Source organism: Thalia democratica, chromosome 1 (genome assembly GCF_965202585.1).
Source record: "Thalia democratica chromosome 1, ktThaDemo2.hap1.1, whole genome shotgun sequence".
In the NCBI taxonomy this organism is placed as follows: domain Eukaryota; kingdom Metazoa; phylum Chordata; class Thaliacea; order Salpida; family Salpidae; genus Thalia; species Thalia democratica.
The window spans coordinates 50,511,450-50,524,332 of record NC_139165.1 but is presented as its reverse complement, the minus strand read 5'-3'; the positions used below and the strand labels follow the sequence as shown (position 1 = coordinate 50,524,332).

Here is a 12,883-nt window from a genome sequence, read left to right as displayed (position 1 = left end):
ATAATTTCATTGTTGTTAATGGCTGTCCATTGCTGTTGTGCTTGGGCTGGTCTGTTTTGATTTGAGCGCGGGGCATTGCTATAGTTTATATTTCTAGCTCGTCCCTTTGCCTCTTGCTCATTTGTGTCGAGCATTACTTTCCAAGCAATTTGAAAGTCTTTGTCTTTCAGGTGAAGCTTCTCCCGTAAACGATTTTTTAAACGAGGAGGTGCTAAGTGTATTGTGAGAAATTTTGTTAATACACCTTCATTTCTGAACTCAGCTAACCAATGATTAATCTCATCACCTAGTTCCCTACTTGACATGGAGTGCCTGTCAGTTCTTGCCAGTAGCACGTTGCTTACTCGCGCTTGCCCACTCATTAGGAACTCTTTCAACGTGTCGTAGTTCCTATCTTCTGGTTTATATCTGTGGTAGTAGCTCTCTCTCTCTTTCCAGGTCACTAATGTTTCAAGCCTGTAAAGATCTTGATCCGATCGAATGTCATAATCGTTGGCGATCTTCTCAAAGTGTTTTAGCTTTATTTTTAACTGCTCTGTATCGCGCTTTAAGTATCCAATTTGACTGACAAGATCGCCCTTTTTCTGCATTAGTTTATACAGCTGGCTTGTTGTTGTGCGGGGCGTACTGCCACCTATGTCTACTGTGACGTCATACCTACTATCTTCTGGCTGGGGTTGGCAGTTGTAAGACGGACTGCGAACACATGGTTGGAAGTTTTCTTTCACACCTGACCCTCCTTGCTCTACTGAAGGTCCTCTATAGTTCGGAGGAGAGCGACTGGTCACCTGGCTCCTTGGTAGGTCTTGAGCCTTTGAGGTGTGTGAAACCTGGTGGGGAACCTGGATTTGAGGATCCATGTATGTATTCTGTCTACCCTGAGTTGAGATGTCGTGATTTGTCCTTGTGGATGGATTTGGACTTCTCAATTCATGTAATTCTTCTTGTAATTTTCGAAATTCCTCTTGAAGTTTAGCCTGTCGAATTTGTTCCTTCAAATCTTTAATCCCCTGTACTATCTCCTCGGCACTCAGTTCTTGAGGTGGCACTTGAATAGGGGGTCTCCTGTTGTTTTGGAGGGAATAGTCCATGTTTAAGTTGTTAGGTTGGAGTTGTTGTTGGAATGGCAAAGGTGAGGTTCTTGTTGGAGGAATGGAGCTGTTGCTAGGTGGTCCTGTCACCCTTGGTGGAGGCCCATAGTTGCTAGGTGTAGAATTTTGTTGGGGTGGGTAGCTTTGTCTTGGCAGACCACTTGGATTAGGCTGGTCTCTAGGTTGTTGATAACTGCCCATTGCTGCCTGGGGTTGTTCCTCCTCCTGGCTACCTCCTGACTGATCCCCCCCTGCGTTCATGTCAATCTCGGCACTGATTTCTATACCCTGTGTCTCAATTAAAGCGTGTTCACTCTTAGTTGGGTCACCATATCTTTCGCACGTTGCTTGTGGTTGGTCTGATGGACCAGGTTGGATACGGCGCGAAGAGTGTGAGTCAACACCCCTTTTGTTAATCCCTATGTTTATATTACGTTGGCTACAGCGAGTTTCGGGGTTGTTGACCTTGTCTAAAGTATGATGTATGTTCTCTTTAGAGAACATACTATCCTTTTTGGTGGGCTTGGATCTGTTACTCATTGTGCTATACCAAGAGTTAGGTGTGGCCCACTAGTTTATTTTAAAATTAATTAAAGTTGGTTTGTAAATTTCAGAGATTTATAAGAGTACCAAAAGCTGCTTGCTACTTTAATTAATTATCAACAACAAAGCTTATTTATTCAATTTTATGTAAAACCAAATTACAGATAATTTCAATACAATTAAGTATTAACACCAAAGTTTATTTATTCAAATTTATGTAAAACCAAAGTACAAATAACTTCAATTTAATTTTATTAACAGCAAAGTTTATTTATTCAAATTTATGCAAACCAAAGTAAAATTAACTTCAATTTAATTTTATCAACAGCAGAGTTTATTTATTCAAATTTATGTAAAACCAAAGTACAAATAACTTCAATTTAATTTTATTAACAGCAAAGTTTATTTATTCAAATTTATGCAAACCAAAGTAAAATTAACTTCAATTTAATTTTATCAACAGCAGAGTTTATTTATTCAAATTTATGCAAACCAAAGTAAAATTAACTTCAATTTAACTTTATTAGAAATATCAATTTAAGAGACAGAACTAAAAATAAGATATTAATAACAACACTCACAATTTAGCACATAGAAAATTTAAGCTTGAGCTGCCACACATCTAATAATCTCAATATAAGGCGGCAATTTAGAAAGTTAACAAATTAAAAAAACCCTTAATTAGAGAAAACTCTTTTGCTGAATTTAATTTATAGCCAGAGGCGTTACAAAGTATTTAAGGGTTATATAGTACAACCAACGGAATATGAGTAAAAGTTTAAAAAGTCAGGTAAATCCAAACTAATACTTTAAATTCAAAATCAAAAAGAGCTTTATAAAACCAAACAATAAACTTAGCGAAAGCAATAAAAAATTTACTTTGTACAATGTGTATAACTTAATTTGATAAAATAACATGTCTGTAAAAAAATCTAATCGAAGTAAATTTACTGGTAGCTTATTTTTTTTATCTACAAAAAACACAAAAAACATAAAACGTTTATTGATTACTTGAATGCTTTACTATACAATAAATGTTGCTGATTCCTAATAAAAATGGTAGTGTTTGTGCTTTTGCTTTATACTTTTGTAGATTTAAACTAAATTAGGTTTCGAAAGTAAAAAACAGGAGGGGATACTGAAGTTTTCAAATACCAATTTAAAGAGTATATATGCCATTATAGTATTTAACATTTAATTATTACGTCATTTTGTATTTCAAACTTTAAACTTCAGTATGATTTTTTTTCAGTTTGTATTCATTCCAATTTAGTAAAAAACAATTTCTGATGAGCCTTACTACAAAAGTACTAAATAAATTTAAGGAAAATGAAATGTATTCTGTTATATGCTTTAAATATTCCTTATTTCCATATTCTAAATTTTACTTACTTAAAGTAATAACTTTCGTTCAAACTGTTCTTTCATCAATGTTACTCTCTAATCAAAGCTGTAAGTTTAATATTTTTTTGTAGAAGTCAAACAACCCGTTAGGTGTAAATTGAACTTACACGTTATCGAAAAAAAATAAATAGAGATAAATTATATCAATAAGTATAAACAAATTTATGAATGGCTTTAATTTTCTTTTGTTTAACTGTTAATATAAACTTTTGAAAATTTGTACTAGACATACTTAAATATATATAAGTATTTTCTAACTAAGATATACTTTTAAAATGATATTTTAATTTGTATATGCCGTCCTGGACAAGACATAAAACTGTATTCGTGGTGTGCGACTCGATAACCGAAAGGTTTTTCGTGCACCAGGTGCAATAATTAAATATTTTGAGTGTCTTATTTTTTGTCGTTCAATAAACTATAGACTAAACAAAAAACGATGAATATTAGTAAACTATTGCATAAAAAAGTATAAAGTAGACATTTCAACTCATAGCCAGCATTTTTTGTTAAGATTACTATGTTATAGTTTATTGAAAGACAAAAATAAAGTTGCTCAAAGTATTTTGTCTTAGGACCTGGAGCGCGAAGAACCTTTCGGTTATCGAGTTGCACAACACGGATACCCTTTAACGTCTTGTCCAGGACAAATCATAAGATGGTCGTCTATCAAAAAAAGTTTATATTCATAAAACTTGCTTTGTTCTTTAATAAAATAATAGTCTAACAAATTAATGTTGATATTTTTTTTATTCATTTTTCAAGAAAAAATGTATAAATATATAAAAAGTGATTCATTTCAAGTAAAAAATGTTTACTTTAATTACAACAGCGTAGTTTACTTCAATTACTGCAATGCAAGTAAAAATATTTACCAATAAACAGCTTGAACTTAAAGAAAAAATTTACATTAAAGTAAAATAACATAACAACTTTTTTAGTTTTGTTTGTAAAACAAATGGTTTTAATTTACTTAATGGAGTTTAAAAAACTCAATTTATTAATTGATGAAATAACGAAAGAAAACACTCTCAACAATGATATTTATACAAAGAAGTTGGTAGAAACTTCACTTTGATTCTGACTTCACAAACTCAGTTAGTCGTTGAATTCCCTAAAAGTAAAATTAAAATATATTAACAAAAATAACCTTTATTTTAGTTAAATACAAGTTTAAACTTTTAATCTTTAATTAATATATTTTAGACTTGGAATATTGTTATTATATATAAAAAAAATCCGTGGTATGAAATAAATTTAACTGATTTGAACATAAAATGAAACTAAATTATTTATTTTTAGATTATTTTTTAAGTACTAAATTTTCTAAGTAGAATATAGATCATTTAAAAACAGTTTTGATTTATTATACCTCATCAATAACTTCTTCGTTTACTCTCGAAAAACATATTCTGAAGAAAGGTGTCGTACCCGAATGATTGCATATGTAGTCTATTCCAGGTGCAACAAAAACTTTCCAATTTTTTGCTTTTTCAACATTTGCAAGAAAGTTAGAACTTTCGCAGTTTTTTAGCTTTATCCACAAGTATATTCCAGCAGATGGGACTGACCATTCACCTAAGTCTAAAGTATGAATTAAGCTGATTTAGTTTAAAGCAGCCATGTTTATTTAACGTAGACTAAAGTGTATATAAGTAGCTGTAAAAGGAAATGTTGTTAACTTTTCAAGTAGTTTTAGATTATAATAAATTAATTATGTTAAAAAGCATAAGACTTAATTACCCACTAGTATTAATAATTTTTATCTATTAGTTCTACAGATAATTAAGTTACTTTAAATATATCTAGACAACCTTTAAACCATTTTTCCAATGATGTCAACGTTATATCTCTCAATTTTTTGTATTTCTCTGATAAAAAGTTTATTCTTTTTTCAAAGCCTTCGAGTTTCCAATTTTCAAACATCTTTTCAACCGCTAACTTTTATTTTTAAAATTCTTTTTACACACCATTAAAAAAACATTTATCTACTTTATTTTAGCTAGAAGGGTAACCTTTGTTTACAAAAAACATAATATTATTGAAGAACTTAATTCAAAATTTTGTTACATATTTTAATTTATTTAGTAATTCTTAGTACACATAATCATTAAAAGTTTGTTTATTAGGTATTTTTAACAAGCTGTATTTTAAAAGTCAACTAAAAGTTTAAGCAACTGCCATAACTTAAAGATACACAACTAAAGCATAAATGATATATATAGTATAAGTACAGAAACCTTTTATGCGAGTATTCAAAATTATAGTAAGAAGTACAAAATATCAGTAGTAAATATATGCAAACTTGAGAAAGAGTTGAACCACCCATTGTGCATGTCATATGAAAATAAACCACACGAGAAACAATCGCATGAGGTCCTGTGACCCAACCTACTCTTAGACTAGGTGCCAATAACTGTTGAAAAAATATTTTAATTCATATTTTGTACTAAACTTATACTAAACTTACTTTAATCAACACTTTGTCTAAAATTAAGTGTTTTTACAACTTTAATTTTTTTTTTACTTTTCCTTACTTAATTATTTTTAACCTTTTAAAATAGCTAGTACGTTATCAATTTTTGGTAAAGTGTCTATTATTTAAAAATAACTGAAGTATACATTTCATTATTTAAACATGCTAAATATATTTTAAAATTATTCGCATTTTAAATTTTTATACTTGACATTAACACTTTTCACACATATTAAATGTATAAAGTATTACAACAATATTTGTCACTACACTTAACCAGTACTAACTTTAGATACAGAGTCTATTCGTACTACTCTACCATCTACGTCTATTGATTGGTAGCTCATCGTTCTAACCTGTTATTTGTAATTTATTTTTGGTGTAAAAGTTAAACTTTAAAAAAGACAATTTTTAAAAAAGTTTAAAGAAAATAAAAGTAAATTTTAAGTTTTTCTATAAAGCTTTTTATAATAACAAAACAAAAAAATTTTAAATTTTTTTGTAGTAGTTTGTATGGCAGCTTAACTTATTTCAATAATAAAAGTAATATTTTTTCTTTGTACTACGTATAAAATTTACTAAGTATAATAGTGTAATTAACATACTTTGTTATACTGAATGTAATGATAAGGATCATCTTCTACAATCATTAAATTATATTCTTGAGCAATCTGAAAAACTATTAAATTAGATTGTTTATATTCACATACAAATAGTTTAAAGCATACTTTATAAATTTTATGTTTACGTTCCATCGGACACACAGTTCCTGTAGGATTATTTCCATTAGGGTTTGTAACCAGAACTCTCGGTAAACGGTTTTCTTTTGCAAGTCTTTCCAGTTGACTCTTCAGTTTTTCCGGAATAATTCCAAACTCGTCTGTTTGCATCGCTTCACAGTCTGCTTTTCTCATTTTTACCTAAGTTTTTAGTTATAATAAAAACATGTTTGTTTATTTGAATTCGCTTTGTAATATTCTGTTTTAATACTAAATCTACAATTGTTAGTTAAAAATTTATATATTCAGTTTTGTTTTAATATTTTAACTATTATATAAACAACTCTTAAAAGTTTACGATACTATTTTATTGCTAAATATTTATTTTTGCGAGACCGAAGGTTTTGTAAAGTAAAGTACGTATTAACTTTTATTCTAGTAGCACCGAATCCATAATCTTCTAACAAAACGAGATCGTCTTCTTCTACAAGTACACCAAACACGTAAGCTAATGCGGCAGCTGCACCTTCTGTTATTGCCACGTCAAATCTTTGATCACTTTGGTCATCTTCAAAATGATGTGGGTTGTGATAAGATTTGTGAATTTTTCGAACCCATTCAATCAAAGGTAAATGTCTAAAAAAATACTGTTGTTAAATTAAAAATATTCAACTAAATTTGAATATATTTAACAGTTCAACTTATTTCTGTAGTTTATTGTTTAAAATCCTACTTAAGTTAAACATTTTTTTTTATTAACGTTTAATATTTTTAAATTTTCATAGTAGATAGATTTTTTTTTATTCAATTTAAACCATAGAGATTTAAAAATAAATTTATTACTTTTAGTTCTATTTTTTTTAAAATTAATAAATTTGTACTCAATTCATCTTATACTTAAATGTAACTTTAGTAGCTGAGCTTAAATTAAAAAGTAGTGAACCTTAGTTACTCCTCTTGATAACTTACTCACATAACGGAAATTAAACAAATATATTATCAATTTGGTTTAGAATGCTTGACATTTATATACACATTGATGAAATACTTGATGCATGAACTATAAAGTCCGAAACATAAGTAAAATCAGTGGTTGTTTTATAGAAACTATATATTTTTTTATATATAAATCTTAAAACAGAAACTACTTTGCATCTTTTTTAAACTTAATGCTATAAGCACCAAACTCTCTTCAGAGTTATCATTTTAATGTTTAGATACAAATCCATAAATATAAAGACGTACTGTGAACACAATTTCTTGCATACTTTTCTTAAAGTATATTGTAACATTTACAGATTTAATATAATTTAAAGAACAGAACCACCTTTAATTAATCATTATATTTACACGTTTAGCAGTTGTTCAGTTTAATTAAATAACACAAAAATAATCAAACTTTTCTATTATACTAAATAAAAATCTTAAAACTGTTTAAAGACGTTTTTTTAAATATAAAGATTTGAACAAAATGTATCTTATTTAATAAAGCAAAAGGAGGAAATCAACTTTTGTATATTAGTTTATCTTTTAAATATAATCAATTGTTAAAGATTAGATTTCAGTTTAGTTTTAGTATTATTTATGTCATTACGTCAATAAAATGTTATCTTACAAGCTTCATAGGTAATGTAGTTTACAATTAAAAACAATTTATTTTTAAATATCTTGTTAAACTATAGACTAAATCACAGAAGTCTTTTTCTTATCTCACTTATTAAATTCGTTGGATATTTTTAAATAAAAATTTATTTTTATACAAACCAGTTAGTCTTACAATTTAATTTTTTCTCTACAAATAAGCTGTTTCTTTTAATACTTTTGTTATAACTTAAATCTAATAATTTTCATTAATCTTTAAACTATTTTTAAATAAATTATTATTGTTTGTTTGTGTTGGTTTAAAATAAGTTTTTTTTTTAATTACTGTTATGAAACTTCTGCTAAAGTTTAATGCTTAATTTATAGTTTATTAGAAAAAAGTAATTGTTTATAATAAAAAGTTTTCAAAGCATTTTTACGTTATAAAATAAATTTTGTAAAAATTAACTGTTTTGTTTTTAACTAAAAAATGGATATGAAAATATTTTCTTTAACTGTTAAAAATTGCCTAATTTTTAAACTATTTAAAACAAACTTAGCTTAAAATATTTCAAAAATCAACTCTGTTTGAAGTATTTTGGTTCAAAACGATAAAATGAAATAGAAAAAAATGTTTAAACAAGAATTTTTATGGTTGTTATACATAAAAGTATTGAACGACTTTAAAACTCAACTTTAAAACGGAGTATTTTAAGTTATTATAATAACATGACGTATTTATTGTTAACGTATTTTTTAAGACTATTCATTAAAACGAGTATTGAGTTATGTAAGTTTGTTTGATGTTCTTTTGATAAAAGTTGTATTTACTTTCTACCACTTTGTTGTAAGCACTAAATATACTTTTATTGTTTTTGAAGACAAAAAAATTTACAAAACAAATCATAAATTAGCTGTCTTGGATAGTATTTTTAATCAACTAAATTAAAAAAAAAACGTTTTATGTCTTAAAGTTTTGAGGTAGAAATTTTTTAGACTTTTTTTGTTTAATTTAACAACATGTATTTGTTATCCCAATTTTTGACATATGTTTCTAATTAAGGTTTTATACATGTTTACTGTAAATAAATTTGAAATAAAATAAATTACGATATATTTCATATAAGTCCATTATTATCTAAACTTAAAATAAAAAGTTTTATTAAATAGGTTATTTTTGTTAAAAAACACAACGGTGTCTTTTAGTTCTATAATAAAAACTGTAAATTTCATTCAAAAAATAAAAAGTAAGCAATCGATAACAAAGATAATTTTCAAAACTTATATATTATAAACATGATATTAAATTATACAGAAAGCTGTTGGATAATTTTTCTAATCTTAAATTACTTTTTATACGCTATTTATGTTTACTAATATAAATTTTTCATGTTTATTATTAAATAAATAACATAATGAAGTATCAAACTTACAGTATTAATAAATAAATATATTTATTAAAAAATACATTCTTCTAAAATAATTCTAATAAATACAGATTCTTTTTTCAAAACTTGTCGACTATATATTATTATTAATATTTCCATTACTTTTATTAGAAAAAACAAACACAAGTTTTCAATATTATTTTTAGTCAAACCCAACAACTCCTTGGTAAGGTGACAATTTCAGACACTCTTCTTCACCAATGCTACATTTTGTACCGTCGTGACACTCAAACGAAATATTTTTGAATGGGTAGGTATCTTCAGCAGGCATTCCAACACAAAATGAAATTGCTTCAGGAGTTCGATTTGCAGCATGGTTTAAGGTTCTAAAGATAAATCAAAACTCTCAATTTATAAATCTAGTTTGTCATCATAAGAAAATATTTTTTTCAATTTCATAATTTTTCAATTCAGTTAAAAATATTACAGTAAACAATTTCTAGTTTATTCCTACCAAATAAATCAATCAGGTTTAGTTTTTTATTACTCTTAAAAAAACTAGCCTTATGTGAAAATGTGCATCTTTCAGACGTTCATTTCCATCAATAGCTGTTACAAACCTGTTTAAAAAGATACTAGATTAGGAACTATTTCCATAACTCGAATTAGCAATTAAGTTATTTATTAACACTTATTGTGAGCCTCAAACAGCATAAAAGTATTGAAGAGAGTAATCTTAAGACTAATATTTTCTATTTGCGCTTCAATCAGATTTTTCTTAGAATTCCACAAAAGTTGTGATATTTACAAGTAAACCGTTTTAAAGTATAACTTAAATAAGTTTTATTTAATAATAAGTTTAATAAATTTTTTATATAAAATCAAGTAAAATTTTTTATATTATTTTATAGAATTTTTTTATAATTAAGCTATCATTTTTAGCATTCTTATATTAAAAGAAATTTACTTAGATCTTGTTATAAACTTTTTGTTAAAAAAGAAAACAAGTATATCGAGAGAGGAAAATTTGAGTCAAAGACTTGAAATGTACAAAAATACTGTAAATACATTCTTAAACTGTAATTTTTCAACGAAACACAACATAAAAAACCTACAATTAATAATATAAATAGTTTTATTTTCTATCAGTAATATTGACTAACGTTTTAAAAGTTACTTATGTGCTTTTTATTATTTATTTTTTTCCAAACATGCAAAATAATATTTTTAAAAATTTAATGATCGTAAAATCATTACAAAATAATGTTATTAATTGAATAATAAGTTACCTCTTGTAGTCCATGTCGAGAACATAAAACTATTAAAATACTAAGTTTAAACAAAGGTATTTTTTTCTGGTTAGTTATTAATCAGTTTTTTATAGTAAATAGTTAAACATTTCTTTAAGATTATTTACTATACAAAATAAAACAAAACCGTACAAAAAATAGTTTTTAGTTTAAGGAAAAATTTGTTTTTAGATAAATTTTTTATACTTTAGAAAAAGTTCTAAATAAAGCATAAGTATATTTGAACATATCTTATTTTTATACTTTACTTCAAATTCTTTGTACAAGTCTTAATTTCATAGCATGAAATGTTTCAAAAACTGAAAATTTTCCTTAGAAAAACAATTTATAATAAGTTTAAGTAGAAATCAACATTTAGTGATTTAAAATATTACAAATGAGTTAATATTTTACGAAGCAGCTTAGTTCAAAGAATCAAAAAATAAATCTGTTTGCTGATTATTACAAAACTTAGTGTGTTAGTTTAGGTATTTCGCCCTATTTATTTAATTTTCAAGTGCTTAGTTATAAAAACAATTAAATAGTTATAGTACTTTAACTACGGTACAGTATATTTTTAGATAAAAAAATATCTTTAGATCTATAATTAATTTTATAAAACACTACTGTTATAATCTAGTTTAAATTTTTTACTGTCAATATTTTTAGTCATTTTCATTTTTCTAAAGTGTAAAATTTTAGGTTTACTCAATTTTCTAATAACTCAAAGTACAAAACCAAGTATATAAAAAATCATTTTGACATAATATCAATATGTCCTAACTAAGTATCTCATTATTAGTAACATATGTATATGATTAAATAACATTACAAGTAACAATAGTACAGCAAACAGCAAGTACAAACTAAGGCTTGATTTTAAAAAACTCAAAAAAATCTTTTATCAAGTATTTAAGGGTTATATAGTACAACCAACGGAATATGAGTAAAAGTTTAAAAAGTCAGGTAAATCCAAACTAATATTTTTAATTCAAAATCAAAAAGAGCTTTATAAAACCAAAAAATAAACTTAGCGAAAGCAATAAAAAATTTACTTTGTACAATGTGTATAACTTAATTTGATAAAATAACATGTCTGTAAAAAAAATCTAATCGAAGTAAATTTACTGGTAGCTTATTATTTTTTATCTACTAAAAACACAAAAAACATAAAACGTTTATTGATTACTTGAATGATTTACTATACAATAAATGTTGCTGATTCCTAATAAAAATGGTAGTGTTTGTGCTTTTGCTTTATACTTTTGTAGATTTAAACTAAATTAGGTTTCGAAAGTAAAAAACAGGAGGGGATACTGAAGTTTTCAAATACCAATTTAAAGAGTATATATGCCATTATAGTATTTAACATTTAATTATTACGTCATTTTGTATTTTAAACTTTAAACTTCAGTATGATTTTATTTCAGTTTGTATTCATTCCAATTTAGTAAAAAACAATTTCTGATGAGCCTTACTACAAAAGTACTAAATAAATTTAAGGAAAAAGAAATGTATTCTGTTATATGTTTTAAATATTCCTTATTTCCATATTCTAAATTTTACTTACTTAAAGTAATAACTTTCGTTCAAACTGTTCTTTCATCAATGTTACTCTCTAATCAAAGCTGTAAGTTTAATATTTTTTTGTAGAAGTCAAACAACCCGTTAGGTGTAAATTGAACTTACACGTTATCGAAAAAAAATAAATAGAGATAAATTATATCAATAAGTATAAACAAATTTATGAATGGCTTTAATTTTCTTTTGTTTAACTGTTAATATAAACTTTTGAAAATTTGTACTAGATATACTTATATATATAAGTATTTTCAACTAAGTTATACTTTTAAAATGATATTTTTAATTTGTATATGCCGTCCTAGACAAGACATAAAACTGTATTCGTGGTGGGCGACTCGATAACCGAAAAGTTTTTCGTGCACCAGGTGCAATAGTTAAATATTTTGAGTGTCTTATTTTTTGTCGTTCAATAAACTATAGACTAAAAAATAAACGATGAACATTAGTAAACTATTGCATAAAAAAGTATAAAGTAGACATTTCAACTCATAGCCAGCATTTTTTTGTTAAGATTACTATGTTATAGTTTATTGAAAGACAAAAATAAAGTTGCTCAAAGTATTTTGTCTTAGGACCTGGAGCGCGAAGAACCTTTCGGTTATCGAGTTGCACAACACGGATACCTTTTAACGTCTTGTCCAGGACAAATCATAAGATGGTCGTCTATCAAAAAAAGTTTATATTCATAAAACTTGCTTTGTTCTTTAATAAAATAATAGTCTAACAAATTAATGTTGAAATTTTTTTTATTCATTTTTAAAGAAAAAATGTATAAATATATAAAAAGTGATTCATTTCAAGTAAAAAA

General features: G+C 26.1%; 1 protein-coding gene across 1 annotated transcript; it reads right to left on the bottom strand.

Moving 5' to 3' along the window:
• Positions 1-1,390: 1,390 nt before the first annotated feature.
• LOC145837222 (kynurenine/alpha-aminoadipate aminotransferase, mitochondrial-like) lies at positions 1,391-10,505 on the bottom strand. Its single transcript, XM_082945015.1, has 9 exons — positions 10,492-10,505; positions 9,766-9,822; positions 9,415-9,588; positions 6,662-6,869; positions 6,263-6,434; positions 6,120-6,193; positions 5,802-5,870; positions 5,344-5,454; positions 1,391-1,510 (listed from the first exon to the last, which is right to left on the bottom strand). The coding sequence occupies exons 1-9, from the start codon at positions 10,503-10,505 to the stop codon at positions 1,391-1,393; spliced, it is 999 nt and encodes a 332-aa protein (XP_082801141.1).
• Between the last annotated feature and the right edge of the window lie 2,378 nt (positions 10,506-12,883).

Bases quoted from the DNA above. Each gene is read 5' to 3' on its own strand.
- LOC145837222 (XM_082945015.1), bottom strand. The intron at 9,589-9,765 runs GCTAGTTTTTTT...ATTTATCTTTAG, and splicing joins GATGCACATTTTCACATAAG to AACCTTAAACCATGCTGCAA. The intron at 6,194-6,262 runs GTAAACATAAAA...CTAATTTAATAG, and splicing joins AACTGTGTGTCCGATGGAAC to TTTTTCAGATTGCTCAAGAA.